Source organism: Excalfactoria chinensis, chromosome 4, assembly GCF_039878825.1.
Source record: "Excalfactoria chinensis isolate bCotChi1 chromosome 4, bCotChi1.hap2, whole genome shotgun sequence".
Taxonomy (NCBI): domain Eukaryota; kingdom Metazoa; phylum Chordata; class Aves; order Galliformes; family Phasianidae; genus Excalfactoria; species Excalfactoria chinensis.
This window is the reverse complement of record NC_092828.1, coordinates 48,750,190-48,766,375: the sequence shown is the minus strand read 5'-3', so window position 1 is coordinate 48,766,375 and position 16,186 is coordinate 48,750,190. Positions and strand designations below refer to the sequence as shown.

Here is a 16,186-nt window from a genome sequence, read left to right as displayed (position 1 = left end):
ATGTACGCAGAAGTTACACGTTTTTTTAGTAAGTCAGGATTTCACGGCTGAAATTAAATGGCAACCTGCTCTACTTGTACTATGTTGTTTTCAATGGCCTAAATTGGAGATGTTATTTAGAGATGCCTACAGTAACTTAAGCTTCAAGTTGGAAGTGTTAACTGTGGTAAAGGGTCTCAGAAAAGGACTGCTGAAAAAAAAGCAACAAAAAAAGGCCCTGTGGTTCCTCAGCTGTCAGTCTTTGCTTTAAACTGGATCTATACTAATGCAGAAATATCCTTCTACAATGACAAACCCCAGAAATGGAAAACCAAACTAACAGATGAACAAAAAAGAACCAGCAGAGAATTTGTCAGCATCCTCAAACATGGCTGTTGATCTCTGTAATCCATTAACTACTGTAAATTCTATGAGTCAGGTTTAGCAACTCCTGAAATTGAAACACTCCTAAACTAAAAAGCCTCCTAGAAAACATTGGCGAGGCTAGCAATAAAATACACACACGCACACTCCTCTTTCAAGCAGATAAACTTTCAAGCAGATAGTGTGAATGCCCCTGCTGCCTTTGGTTTTGCCATCACATGGTAGAGATAAAACCAGAATGGCAGAAGTCCCAAACCTACCCATGTGCATACTCAGCCTTGCGTTGTGTTTGGGTCTGCTCTTGCTTAATGTTCTGATAAAGTTTCATTCCTCTTCTGCTGTCTCTATGTCCATTAGTTGCCAGTCCCTGCTCCAGTCTTAAAACTTGGCAGTATTTTTCCATTGTATCTTTGCTTTCTGTCTGCCCACAACACCTCTGTGCAGTTCAGAAATCATTCTGAAATGCATTTTCCCTGTAATCACTCTGTGGTAATGCATTACAGGAAAATACTAAATTTAGAAAAACAAATTGTGGCAAGACAGATAAAAAAAACAACATGTGGTCATAGTCCTTGGGAGAACCAATCTTCTCATTTCTATTCTTCTCCTCTATATATCTTTGTTCCTGAACTTAATTCTGATTATTTAATTATTATTTTTTTTTTTAGCTAAAATAAGACTAATATAATTTATTCAGAAAGTACATGTGGAAAAGCACTTCTCTCGTTTTTCTTTTTTCTCTGCAGACTACTGCATGCAAATAGGCCCTGAGTACAATGCTTATCACTGAAACAGCATATGAAGAGAACTGATGTCAAAACCGTTGTTGCAAGGACCACATAGTTTTCTGCTATTTTGATACTGGGAATTACTTTTGTATCCACACTTAGCTAATACACACAACGGCACATTTCTTTTATTTGCAGCTCCTTGCCTGCAGCTGATCCACAGCACTTCTGATTACTCTCTGCAGAGCAAGAACCAGAACGCAGCTACACCATGCCTTTGAAATGCTTCATCACTTCTGTAAAACCAGGAGCCTCATGCTACTGATTCTGCAGTAGTTTGCCTTCCTAACTCATATACATGACAACCGCGAAAGAATAGCTCTGGTAACTGCACAATGGCTGGGCTGATCTCTTCACCAATACCTAAAAAAATGCAGCATTCAATCACATGTGCGTAAAAGATGGAGAAGGGAGTTTCTTTATGTGGAATGATAAACAGCAGAATCGTCCCTTCTGTTCTTAGGAGACCAGATAGTCACTGCTGGAGCACTGAGAGGATACCATCTTTCAAGGTGCTCAAAGCTGAGCTGCACTGCTTTAACACAAGAATCCCAAGCAATCCTAAGAGATCTGAAACATTATCTACCTCTAAATGCCAATTCTGATCGGTTTCTCAAGGAAAAAAAAAAAAAAAAAAAAAAAAAATAAGAAGTGCAAATAGTTGTAAATGAAACAAAATATGTGTATTTCCTTCTCCATTTACTTATGGCAAAGACAGCACGTCAGGCTTTCTCAGACAGTGTTTTCCAAGAAAAGGTCTTGTGAGGAAGGACATAAAATGGGAAGCAAGTGGATAAGAAAACAAATTTGCGAGAAATGAAAGGATGAAGATTTTAGAAGAGGAGATGGCAAAAGATAGAGGTCCTGCATGCTTTATAAACTTCTGATAAGAAGTGTACAAATGCTGCCTTTAGAATTCAGAGTGTTAGGCAGGTAGAATACGGTTACAGAAAAGAGAGAATGAGTAATAGATGTGATACCATCCATTCTGCTGCACAAACTCCACAGTACATTCACTAAACAAGAGATTCCAAAGCTGTGCTTGCTGAATTCTGATTGTCAGGATCCAAGGAACCACAGTGAAGACTGACAAGTAACACACTTAGCCTGTGTTAGTAAATATTTTCTGATTTTTTTTTTTTTTTCTTAATTACATCATCCTGATTTTCTTTTCTGGTTTTGTGAATGTTTTCTATAAAATTTAGACCACTCTAATCCACCATCTCATGGTTTTATCCTGTCAGTAACTTCTGCATTTTTCTCCTCACTCGTTACAACCTCCTTCCTTGTCACCTCCTAACCTCAGTTTCTTGACCTTCCTGCTCCATTCTCTTCCATCTTTACCACCTTTTCTTGCCCTTATCTGAATCTGAGTGAAACTTTAGAAAAGATGCTTCTGAATACTTTCAGTAAAATACAAAAAACCAAACAGCATTAAATCATATTTTGTCTAAGCAAACTTAGACCACACAGCTCTCCCATTCCTTACAGATTTTCAAAAGCGGGTGGGGAACTAAGCCAAACTTGCAGCGACTCCTGAGAACAAGCAGTAGTGACATGGAGTTCTCCAAACTGCACTTGTTGTGCAACTTCAGGTAGAAGAGTTTCATGGGAAAAGACCCAAAACCCGAGTACAGTCTGCAAAAACAAAACAAAACAACTCCCCCCACCCCCCTCCCACTGTCTGGAGGAAACTAAAGTATTTCAAACCTGATATTTAGACTGGTCATGTATTCACAGTAGCACTAAGCTATAAAAATGCAAGGAAAGGCAGGTTTTAACACTGGTTTTGGAAATTTATATTTCCAGAGATAGAACAGAATAAATGTAAATGGTACAAAACATTTTCCTGCCACTAAGTTTTCAAGTTAGAATTGAAACATGCAGTCTCTTTGGCATGATACAGGGGACTCCATTTTATTCCCTGGCAGGCTTTGGGGTGGCAGGAGGATCCTCAGTACTAATCCACAGATGAGAACATAAGCACTTCTTAATCTAGTATAAGGATAAAGGACTGTTCATCAAGTCCTTCTAAAGGTATCACTGAGTAAGATTAAAGTCAATTGAAGATAATTTTACAATTGCACAATTCAAAGCTGCAAGCTGCAGCGTAAGCAATAATGTTTCAGTCAGTGAATTAATAATTCAAACATTACAGTTTCAAATTGTTGGATTTCAGATAAAAAAAAATCTGATTTTCTGAATATGATGAAATAATATACAATTTAAATTAAGGGAATCTAGCAAGTCTATCCAGAACATGGGTTGCAAGGGGAAAAAAAGGATCTGTGGATTTAAAATAGAAATGTAACTCCATGAGTAGCAAGGAATGCAAAGTCTTGATCATGACCAGAATGACAGTATAGATATTTCAGGCCTCTATCGTAAAGTTTGGATCAAACTGCAAATCATCAACATCTAAGCATCCATTTATTACAAAATACAAATAAAACCTAAATTTGATAGATGTGAAGAAAATATGACCCGAGGGTAAGCAATGCGGAGATGATGGATATGCAGTCTGGAGAGAGCCTAAAACCACAGATCTGACAGGTATGAACTGCCGCATTAAGGTCAGTAGGATGCTAATGACATAACATATGGCTTGGAATGGGGAAGGAAGGTGAAGAGGAAGGAGGCAGCAGGGAAAGAAGCATGCAGAATACAGCCCAGGCTCAATCCTATCCCTTCAGATTTGGAGGGGAGAACTCCACTAATTCTGCAGGAGGAAAGGCACATCTGCTGCCACAAGACAGTGGACAGAGAGAGGGATACATTGTAGCATGGCAGAAAAATTGATCATTTCAACAGGCTCTGAACTGGTGTAAAGAAAGAAAACGATCTCATTCAGAAAAGCCCTACACATTTCTATTTGTTGAATTTCATAAACAAGCATCCCACATTCACAGAAATCTCTTCAGCAGTGCATGAGCAGAATGAGGCACTCAGATCGCTGTAGGTAAGCACAAGAAATGCCAGTAACTAAATCACCCAAGGATTCTGCAGAAAACCCTGTTTGTCCCTCACTTGTGTGCGCCTCCCTTCACATTTCCCCAGTGGAGTTCACATCCAGATGTAGCGCAGTGTAGGCTTAATGTAGATTTTCTAGCAGAAAGCCCATTAAGCTGAAGAAAAGAAAGGGTTTATGACTCGGATTTATCTGTGGCATGGCAAATAAAAAAAGTGTAAACATAAAACATGAGACTAATCTGATTTGATGGCTCTTCCATTTTCTCTTTTGGCTTTGATAAGTAACACTAAGTACTGCCTCTCAAGCCAGTAAGCAGTGACAATTTAGACTACTTACAAAAACTATAATCTGACCGAGGAATTATTCCTATTTCACTTCTCCATCTTTCCTCCCACATCAGTTTGCTAGTAATGGAGCAAGTAACCCTCACAAGCTGGTGTTGAGTCCTGACTCTCGACCCTAACTCAGCAAGCAGGACTCATTGCCTCCAACTGCATGCTTCTCCTGCTTCATTCTCACCATGGACAATGACACACCACACTCATCTTTCACAGCCATGTGTGCAACTCATGTATCTCCCCCATTCTCCAGTCAGATACTTATGAACAGGAGCAGCATACGCATCTTGCTACATGAGCTACATCAAACTATAAGGGCAATCACAGACCTTCCAGAATGCCTTCCATTCCATGAAGTCAAAAGCCTTCAGGGGCTTTGTTCACCTTAAAAATTCGTAATCATTATGATCAAGAACTTCATTCCCTTCTTTTACAATTGGTCTGGTACAGGACAAGGTTTTCACTCTGCGGACCAAGGCCATGCAGAAATGCCTGATCAAGCAGTGTACTGCCAATAACCAAGGTTGATTTTTCCCTAGAGAATCACAATTGCCCTTTGTCTCCAGATCCATAGCTCATCTACAGACCATGACCCTCCAGGGGCCAATTTCAACTAGATGAAAACCTTAGAGAAAGCACGTGCATCACTGAGCAGGAGCTAAATATACTCTTAATCAAATGAAAGTGAAATGTTTTCCTTAGTACCATTCTGCAGCTAAGAGAATAACTTTAAAAGTCAACAGATCCTTATCACCTGGAACCTGAAAACCAATTAACTTCTTAAGGTTGCTTTAAGAAGTAACTAGTACAGCAACGTAGGATGATAATATTACTTAGCACTTACAGTGCTTTTCATCTTCAAGGCGTTTTGCAAACATAAACTAATTAATCTTCCCAACATGTCTGTGAGGTGGGCAAGTGTTATTATACCTGTATTACAGAGAGAAAAGAAAAAAAAGCACTGCTGGCAGAAGGTTACGTGCTTAGCTCAAGGCCACAGAATTACTGAGCACATGCTGGCGCTGTATGCTTCTCACAAAAGTTGCCTGCTCAAAGTGGGAGGATGCTGCAGGTGGCTGTTTTAGCATAACAAAAAAGAGTCTGCCAAAATCATACTAAGGACGCATTCTGTGCGGCAGCTCACAACACAGAACTCTAACGCTGAGAGCTGCCTTGGATTTTCAAAGATGGCACTTGCCATGTCACTGAATGGTGATTAATTCACTCATCAGGAGAATGCAAAGTCACTTGTTTATCATTTCATATCTGCATGTAAATAATCCACACTGCAGGCTAATGCAGTTTTGGTAAGAATCCCTGCCTACCTGACAGTCAAAACCAGCGCACTGATAAGGCACACGGAATGGAAACTCAAAAGTGGCCTGATCCACCCACCCTCCCATTGCCTCATAAGGGAAGGCTTGAAGTACGCAAGCTTTAGATTTGAAACTGCTACCATTTGAATTCTTTAATCCTGCAGCTGACGTTTATGGTGACTGAGAAGATTAATCACTTTGCTACCCAAATAATTCATTTCAAACTGCTAATATTTAAAAACAATAAAATTTGACATCCTGTTACATTAGACTAGAAGTAGCAATTCATACTTCAGGTTTCTGAAATCTTAAAAATGAATCCTTGACAGTGTTTAACATCTTCAATAATAACATAACATGGTCCTAACATATATATCACTATTTCAGGTCTTCCTTTTACTGAGTGGTGAGATTTTTCCAGCGCCTAAATCTAATTATCACGGAATGGCAGCTGAACAGCAGCTACGATTCATCAGCACAGTGTAACGTACTGTAAATGGCTTTGCTTTTCAGCAGCCTCATATCAGTGACCCAGCATATTGTGATGGAAAGAAATTCTTTTTCTTTGCTTGTTTGTTAAGTCCAGCCCCTCTCTTTGCAGGCTCAAGGAGTTACTAGGCTCCTAAGAATTCCAGGACAGTAGAGATATAAAAACATCTATACAAATACTTTCTCCTGCAAAACTGGAAGGGGCAGCATGAAAAGGAATTTGCACTGAGGCTTTGCTGACAGCAAATTGTGCTGAATGATAAACACAGAACTCATGCTCGCCACCGGTTAGAAAGACCAAGTAACTTTACCTCCAGGCTAAAGTACAGATGCCTCAAGCTTTCAAAAAGTAAAAATTTAACACAGCCTGCACTACCTTGTCAGTCCTTCTTGTAGCAAAAGGTATCCTGCAGCTCAGCTTCTCATCTCAGTGTTCATGAAAAGTGGTGAAATTACTTTGTGTGTAAATATGGACACATGCAAATCTCAGTGTCATGCCACCTGCACCTCCCACTCATATCCTCACACTGGCTTGGCATGTAGATCCCATTATAGCATCTTTATATTTCCTTGCAACAAAAAAATTCTTTGAAGCAGAATGATGGCTGCTTAATAGACACTGAAGAGTCCTCTCCTCCTCTCAAAACATATCTGGCATAAATAAAATACAGTTTTGGCCTGCCTTTATTTTCTTTTGCTAAAATAACAGACCCACAAAACAAGCCTTTCAGTTCTTGCAGAATTTTGCAGGTCTGATTCATGATCATCTACAAATTGTCTGCAAAACACTGCGCTATTAATTCCAAGGCTGTTTATCAAATGTAATTTTAAACATACAGTTTGCTGTCTGTAGTTCTACAGTCCTTCCCTCCTCACCCATACTCATGCAACACTTCCGAATATTTTTGCATATCAGTTTCCTATGCACATTTTATCACTTCCCACAGCAATTTTATTTTGTAAATAAAGGAATTTCTCTCTGAGCAACAGAGAAATTCAACTTCATATATTCAGCTTTACTTCTGAATTCAGCATGATACTTGGGCATACTCCAAAACATGAGTATGTAGTTTTCGGAATTCAATTAAAGAAGTTGTACATTTAAATCAGACTGCTCATTACAGTTGGATACTTCAAAGCATAAGTAAATAGGTATTATATTCCTCTCTAACTCAAACAGCAAACAATCATATCATCACATTCTGGAAAGCAAACAGCCTTTCATGGTGCTTCATCTGCTGTCAAGGACAAGATTAGGCATCTTCTCAAGTATGCAATGTAAAATCAAGCTTAAAAAGGAGTTTTAATGAAAAAGGCTCAAGTTCTTCATTTACATGGTTGGGTGCAGTGTTTAATTACTCACAGTTATCAATTTTTTGAAACCTACATGGAGATTAACAACAAAGTGAAAATAAACAGCTAAATTAGAAGTTCTAAAAACAGTAAACTAGATAGAACTGAAAAGTTTAAAAATAAAACTGGTCTTGCAACATACAAGAGTGTTTGAGAAGGAGGAGGGAGGAGACCACAGGAGATGATCTTTGTCTTTATAGTTAACGGAAAGCACACTGCCTTGATCAAGTAAGTCACTTCCCAGAAACACACATCCCTTCCTACAGTCTTGTTAGCTGGGGTTCCAAAATAACAAGATAATCCTAGCCCTACAATAAATACTACAATATTTTAACATTAAATTATTTTAAATACTGTTTTATGAAATAAAAGGAGAAACATCCTTTTAGACTTTTACACCCAATTTACGCAGTTAATCTCAAACAACAGAATTTCAGTAGATGAGGAAGAAGATTCTGAGAGTGGAGCTGATAACAGGGTTACTTCCCCTCCATAGGCAAAGATTTCCTGGGACAAAACTACCAGGCACATATATCTCCTACAGCAGCATCCCCTTCTGAGTTAAACTATGGGTACTGGGAAGCAGGAAGCACAATGACACATACTGAGGAGAACAAGGAAGAGGAGGTGGTAAATTTCTCACATGAACAAAAAGCTTTGAAGGGTTTACCCCCATGTATTGGCAGTAATAATGGTGACATTTTTTAGTTGTGTCAGATTTGGAAGACTCAAGAAGTTCAAGTAATCGCTCCAGTAGATTTCCAGTGGGCACTGGAAATTTGGTACTATTTTACACAGGCCGAGCGAAAGAAATGATGCAGTCACCATCAATTAATAGAAATGTTAATTTCTGATTAAAGGCATTTATCAGCACTTGCCTTTTTTTTTGCCTGTAGATTTTTTTCCTGTTGTTTTTGCAGGGTAGCATGTAATTAGACTGTCAAAGCAGCTATATATCTGCACTCTATTTCTAGACAGAAGCAATAATAATAATAATTAAAAAATATATATATATAGGGAAGTTTCTTTAATATATTATTAAAAAGCCTTTAGAATGATCTTGAGCACCTTCTCCACCAAGTGCTTATGATGCCAGTAGTAAATTCTCTCAGTCAAAGATGAATCAAAAGAACGGAGTACCCAAAACTACAAAACAAGCTCTTATTAATTTGACCCTATTAAACTTGCAGATAGTCCGCAAAGGTGCTAAAACAGCAAAAGCATTAGGGGAAGCCAGTAAGCCATACATGGGAAAGTGAGCAGACAATGAGAAAAATCAAACAGACACAGATGACAGCACTGAGAGCACTGGAAGATGATGATGACGCTACACATCTCAGACTGACAGATGTGTAACTTATTGCATACTGGGCAATAAGTATTAACTATGTACTGTGTACTTTTCTGAAGAAAATGGAGAGGAAAAAAACCCACAAGCCCCAGTGCTTCATCATACATGTTGTGCCAGATTGTTTCATTTCTTCCATTTCCTTATTTCTATTTAAAGAAAACAGTACTCTATTCAGGGAACGGTTTGTGAATTCTTAGCTAGGCGATATTAAATAAACAGTGTCTATTTTGATATAAATTTTGCCACTTGTACTATGAAAGTGCCCATAGCACGAGCCTTAGAAAACTTCATTCCTCTTGGTTTTCCCTTAGTAAAGTAACAGGATCAAGGTGACTAATGACTTCAGCTTGAAAGTAGCGATGACCTGAAGATTCAACATATCACAGAAACCAAAAATACACAGCAGAAAGCAGACAGACCACAGTAGCAGTCATCCTCAGTTATATGAGTCGAAGGGAAATATTTTTATTTCCTTTGTAGACATTTGTAGAGAAAAAAGTCAACACCATCTGCATGGCTCTAATTCTAATGTAAAGTTATTCTACTTGGAACAAAGATAAACTACCAATGGGGAAAATATTTTTTAAGCAATTCTAAAATCGAAGCTAAAGACTTCGTTGCAAGGAAAAAGCATTCTATATCTACTCCTTAATCTACTCCTGCTTCCTCAGAAGAGAGGATTCTTTATATAGAAGACTGAGGGTTCGTTTTACTCATCTTCTGGCCTATATTTATTCTTATAGATAGCTAGGCAGTAATACTGCACACATCCCAACATTTTTATTTATTTTTTTTAAACCTTACATTAAGTACTTTCGTTGTGGAAGTATAGAAATGCCAATCCTAGAGGTTACATTTTTGAATCCAAAGTGATGCACTGAGATCTTGACCCTAATGAGTGCTAAGTGCAACCTGACAGAATCGTAAGGGATCTCTTAAGAGCAGTTAGACCAAACTCTCCCTCAGCTGGGGTCAGCTACAGCAAACTGTCCAGGGCCACATCAGGCTGGGTTTTGGATAACTACATGGATATTTACATCTCTCACATCTCTCCTGTCCTAGACTCAGAAATTTAACAGAGACAGCAGTTAGCATCTGATTAGGTGTCACATTTATCCACTAAAAGCAAACAAAAACAGAACACACACACACACAAAAAAAACCAAAAACAAACAACCCAACAACAACCCACTTTCAAACTGATTTACCTTACTAATTTACTCACTCTACAGTGCTCTATTACCGCCCTTGTGAACTAAAAGCACTCAGCTATTAAATTATTTGTATACTCAAATACGCATACTGGATTTTTCAGCAAGCCTACTTATGGGGCCTCATGTTCTCTGAATGGTTGCATTCATTTCTTGTGATTAATTCTGAAGCTATTTAAATTTTAGGGATATTGGAGTGGCAATCTTTTGGACAACCCATTAATCAGATGATCCATTTTGCCGGGGGTCTGGTTTTTAAACTGTAAGGCCTGAATACTTCACGCTCTAACTCACAAAGCTGTCACTGAGTCATTGCCCAACATGGGACACTTATGTAGGTTTCCTGTTTAGCATATATTATTTATTTCAAAGACGGCACATAATGCTCTCCCATCTTTGTAAAATATTTAGGAAGATACAAATGAAGTGTATTGTTTGTGCAGAGTACTACTAAAAGTGTTAAAACGGGTATAATGACATCCTCTTCCCACAGTAGGAATGCCTCGTTACATGGTACTAATGAATTATACACTCCAGTTGTATAAAAACCTCTTGCCTACCTTGTCTGGTATACTCATCTGCTTCTCTGTGGACCAAGTCTTTTACCCGGTTTCCATACAGCAACCTAGAGGAATCATGATCAAAAGCCTTCAGGGTTTCACTGGAGCTGTAGGACTTCTGCGTAGGCACTCTGCACTCTTCATTTTCTGCAGAAGAATTTGTGTAGCGCCGCTCCTTGTCCCGCCTGCTCTTTGTCAGGGAGCAATAAGGCCGACGTTCTTTCACATCCATACTTCATTCCTTCCGTGTGCGCATCAGCCCAGCCTGTTCGGAATTCTTATCTACATTCAGCTCACATCTACCTAAAACAGAATGAGAGAGACAAAAGAAGATGTGTTACAACAATCTCTAATTGCTGTGATTACTTTTCTAACTACCTGATGTGAGATCAGAGAAAGGTCTGATCAACTATGGGCAAAATGCAGTCCCATTGTGTGCGTAAGACTCCTGATAGTTTCAGGTACAAGCTATCCTGAGGAGAAAACAGCTAATTCCTGTTAACAACAACGCCAGTCACAACAATCTTCTATTTATACAGAAGATTAGAATACTAAAACCATACCAAAAACTAAGGGAGAAAACCCCCTCAGCTTTTGAGCTTAAGGAACGTGTTACTCACTGAAAGTCTTTCTATCTGCAAATATATCACTCTGACTTTCCTGAGGGACGTGTGTGCCTAATGGGAAAGACACATGCTTTTTCCTCCTGCTTGTCAGAAACTCCTCATTCTAATGTCTATTTCTGAGATACAGACTACTACAATGCTTATTGTCAATTCCAGTCTTATAAAATTGTTCTCACCAAGAGCATACATATAATTTCACAGCAAGCTACAAAAACATCACAGGCGATATGTAGGAAGGCTTCTCTCGGGTAGTATGTTTGATATAGCTTCTGCTGGGAAGCAAGGAAATATTTTATTTGGAAATGACATTCAGGAGTAATTTTTCCTTCCATCATGTTGTTGAGAAATGTTACAGTAAGAAACTTATTTCTATTCATTTTTCTTTAATGGTTCATTCCAGTTAGTTTTCAAAAGAAGGTTCCCCTGTTCCATCTCATGGGCCCAACACAGTTAACAGAAATAACTTCACTTCCAACAAAGTAAGGAAAATTACACTTCCCACAGTACAGAAAGTTTCCAAAGTTTAAATTCTGCCATTGTTTTTAAACAGAAGGGCTACATTAAAATCAAGAATATAATTCATATATTTTAATGACTGTGCAAATTCATAAAGTCTGGATGGCTTTAATACTTCACAGCTGAACCTATTAAATAAGGCTTTGATATTTCTTGTTCAACATCTTTTACGCTGGGACTCTGTTCTACCTCAAGAACTTTCTCCTCGGTGCTACTCTCAATTTAACATACTTAATTACCACAAATGATTATTTTGTGGAGTCAAGTGATGCAGAATTTAGAGAGCCACAGAATTACCAAGGCTGGAGATCATCCAGTCCAATCATTCACCTACCATCCCCACTAAGCCACGTCTCTCAGTACAGCATCTAAACATTTCCTGAATACTTCCAGGGACAGTGTCACCACCACCCCCCTGGGCAACCCATTCCAGCACCTGGACATGCTTTCAGAAAAGAAACTTTTCCTAACATCCAACCTGAACCTGCCCTTGTGCAACTTAAGACCATTCCCTCTAATTCAAATAACATTTTGCAGTGTGTAACACAAAGTAACATCCAATTCTATTTGCAGACTGTTCAGCAAACATAAGTCTGCTTTAGAACTCTTAACCTGTTACACTTTTAAGCATTTAACAACAAACTAATTCGTTCTCACCCACGAAACAATCTTAGTGAGCATTTAATACCAAAATGTAATTCAAATTATTGAATGGCAAGTCTTTTATCATCTTCTGTTTTGAAATGCTCTGAAAAACTCTCATGTTTCTTGACCTGCCTGAATCTCACTATATACCTACAAGACAAAGCTGCCAAGTTTCCCATTTGAGCAAATTCTCTTCTATATTAATTACATTTTCAAACACTTGAGTAATAAAAGAAATGGAAATATTTGTATGTGGGCAATAAAATTGAGGTAGCATAATAGCATACACATTTTATGACTATTTGGATGTCTGCATGTCCATGCAGCATATCTTTTGATCTGATATGAAACCCCCAGATTTTAAAACATTTGATTGACTAATGAATGCAAGTTCTTCCCACATGAAAATAATTTTCTAAGCACTTTGTGAACTTGGTGCTTTATTACTAAAACATGCTTTCAAAAATCATCATTAATGAGTACATGCAGGTATTCTTCTGGAACATTCAGATTGCATGCCCATCTACCCTTCTATGCATTTCAAGTCTGTAAAGGGACACTAATTTGTAATGTCTTTAAATTGTGCCCTGGGAAAACTGACATGTGCTATTCATCATCGAAGTTTAAATAATTTTGATTTTTTCAAGTTTCTGGGCATATGTAGCTCCTTCTTGATATTAAAAAAAAAAACAAAAAAACACTCCTTGCAGAATACTTTGTTAGTATAGCAAGCTAAAATCCTCAAAGATTTAATCTATGCTGTAGCATGAGGAGAACTACTGATCTGCTTCCCACAGAAGTCAATGAATTCAATAAAACATCAAAAGGCAGTTTGCTGGGTTATCTATTGCTTCTCTAGGCACAGCACGCAAAGGTTACAAAAAATACAAGCTGTTTAACAGCATCCGATTATTGAGATACTGACAGTGTTTACGCTGCCATGATAAACAATGAGGGCTAGTGCATTTTTTTTTGGTGGGCATTTTGAAAAAAAACAAAACAAAACAGATTTAAGACCTTGATCTTTTCAAACCCAGCATTACACAAAACACCTCTTTACCTTCAGCTGCCTTTAAGCTTCTCAGAAGTTATTAGTGCCTCCCTGCAAGTTTTAGGAAAGATTTAACACACTTAGGCTCAGACCTTTAAATTCTTTTAATCAGTGAATTAATATAAATATCAGAAGTAAGGAGCCAGAATAAAACTATCTTAAAGATCTGTCTACAAATAAACATCCTGCACGATGAGCAAAACATGAACAGAAAGAAGGAGCACAGCACAGATGTATTTGCAGAACACAGAAATATATCAGCATTAACAATTATTTATTGGTCTGGCAATGATGAGTCAAACACAGGCATATGTGCAGATGGCCTTACAAGAGTTGAGCTGTAACCCTTCACTGAAGCAACCCAGCATTGTACAAGGTGCTGCAGCAGCCTCAGCACCTCACAGGACTTATTTGTCCCACCGGGAATCCTATCACACACTTCCAATTTTTAAAACAATCTTTCTTTCCCCATAAATTCAATGAAAATTCTCAATTAATTATAATTAGTATGATAATATTGATTCAGAAAAACACCCTGCAAGTTACTGAAAAATTCCCACCCCAATCTCCAGATTTAACAGAACCAAATTGTAGACAAATTTCAGCACATTTTTCCTGTTTTCTCCTCTTTTGTTCTTAGTAACATTAAAGCTGCATCCTGCTGAGAGTTGACCGAATATAGTGACCAGCTTTCTTTCTCCTCTCTTCTAGTCTTAGAAGAACCTCAATCACAGAATCGTAGGGGCTGGAAGGTACTTCCAGGGATCAAGTCCAACCCCCCTGCCAAAGCAGGTTCCCTACACCAGGTCGTGCAGGTAGGCGTCCAGGCGGGTCTTGAATATCACCAGGAGGAGTCTCCACCACCGCCCTGGGCAGCCTATTCCAGTGCTCCGTCACCCTCACCATAAAGAAGTTCTGTATGCTCCAGTTTCTGGCTGTTTTCCCCTGTCCTGTCTCCACACACTGCTGAAAAGAGTCTGGCCTCGCCACTTTGCCCCACACACCTCAGATATTTATAGACCTGGATCAGATCCCCTCTCAGTCTTCTTTTCTCAAGGCTAAACAGACCCAGTTCATTTAGCCTTTCTTCATAGGGAAGACGCTCCAGGCCCTTCACCATCTTTGTGGCCCTCACTTGAACTCTTTCCAACAGATCCCTGTCTTTTTTGTATTCAATCAAAATATTGGTAATGAATGCAATATAAATGCAATGACTAATCTGACACACAATCAAGGTCATATCAATATTTATGGTTCTCACAAAATAGGAATCTTCACAAAGCAGTTATTTATCAAGCTAACAGTTAACTCATCCAGTCACATGCAGATGTCAAAACAGTCACGCTAAGTGCTGTGTTGCATCACAACTTCCAGTGATGACAACTGAAAATTAACTAACCAACGTATGCCACTGTTCCAAGAGGTTGATGCTTTTCTGTTCACAAGACATCAGGGGTGCTCATCTCAGTCACTGCCTCTTGGATCCTCTGTGACTTTGTAAGGATTTGGCCAGTGTTTGGACTCCAGTTGGGGTACATACACAGCACATATATGGTGAGCATATATCAATCACCAGACCCACACATCAGCTCTCCTGTTCCGAACCCCATCCCACTTGTATAGCCTCTGCTGCAGCCCCAGGTAGCTGCCAAATTATAAAAGCCATTCAAAATTACAAACGGCAGATGCCTATTTTTTAATTAAAATTATTTCTTCTGGAAACAGGACAACCAAAGAGGCATCTCTTATAAGTGACTGGGTCACTGGGACCACAGAACTCCTTCCCTTTGGTAAATATTTTCAGACAATCCTTAACTTCTAAGTCAGGTAAGGTAACCAAATTAAGTTGTGAGATGGTAGTTCTCTCATTCACTTCAAGTGCTGCAAATAGCTTTGGTATGTAAAGCCACGCATGCTGAAGCTGTGGTGGGAGCTTCAGTGACTGAACAGGAATCTCAGCTCAGTCTCACAGCCAGCTAATGCAAAAGCAGGAGTTCTGCATGTTATTTAGAATTCTCCAAGACAGTCTTTCAGTTCCCCTTCATCACTGAAATGCAAAATAAAGCCACCATGGTGAAAAGAAACAATTGCATAGCTTTTTACAAAACAAACAAGCAAACAAACAAGCACTTTCAACACTGAAGCCTTACACAACTTTATAGGAAAAATGCAGCAGGCATAAAATGTACTGCATATTTTAATTGTCAAAATGTAAATGGAGATGAAAAGTCATGCTATGGAGAATTATCTAAAACATCCAGCTACAACTTCAGCATGCCTGCAGGCTTTTTAAAGCAGTTATGGGAAATTATTGCATTTAATTCTGTAGCTTCAATGCCAAGCTCCCCAAAGGGTTGTTACAGTTTGGCAACAGGATGGCTGCTCTCCCAACACTCACAGGGAATCTTCTTCCAGCACAGGAGCTGGTTAGAACGCTGAGGTAATGGAATAAAGAGCTTAAAAAAAGCTCAGTATTTTATACCCTTTGATACCCAAAAGCTACACAGACACAAAATAATAAAAAGTTAAGAATAAAAATGCTTGTTACCAAAACAAAGAAGTGATAGTCACATAGAAGATATTATGCTATTGCTGGTCTTGATTTATC

At 38.6% G+C, this 16,186-nt stretch overlaps 1 protein-coding gene across 15 annotated transcripts in view; it reads right to left on the bottom strand.

The window, feature by feature from the left end:
• The window catches only part of TENM3 (teneurin transmembrane protein 3), a 396,952-nt gene that overhangs the window by 296,442 nt on the left and 84,324 nt on the right, over positions 1 to 16,186 (bottom strand). For 14 of the 15 annotated variants that reach the window (XM_072333931.1, XM_072333908.1, XM_072333911.1 and 11 more), the window contains exon 2: positions 10,741 to 11,043. In XM_072333931.1, the coding sequence (XP_072190032.1) occupies positions 10,741 to 10,972 (232 nt within the window). In that variant the 5' untranslated portion in view covers positions 10,973 to 11,043. Of the gene's footprint in view, positions 1 to 10,740; positions 11,044 to 16,186 lie in introns of those variants that run through there. The other variant, XM_072333916.1, reaches the window with a different exon arrangement.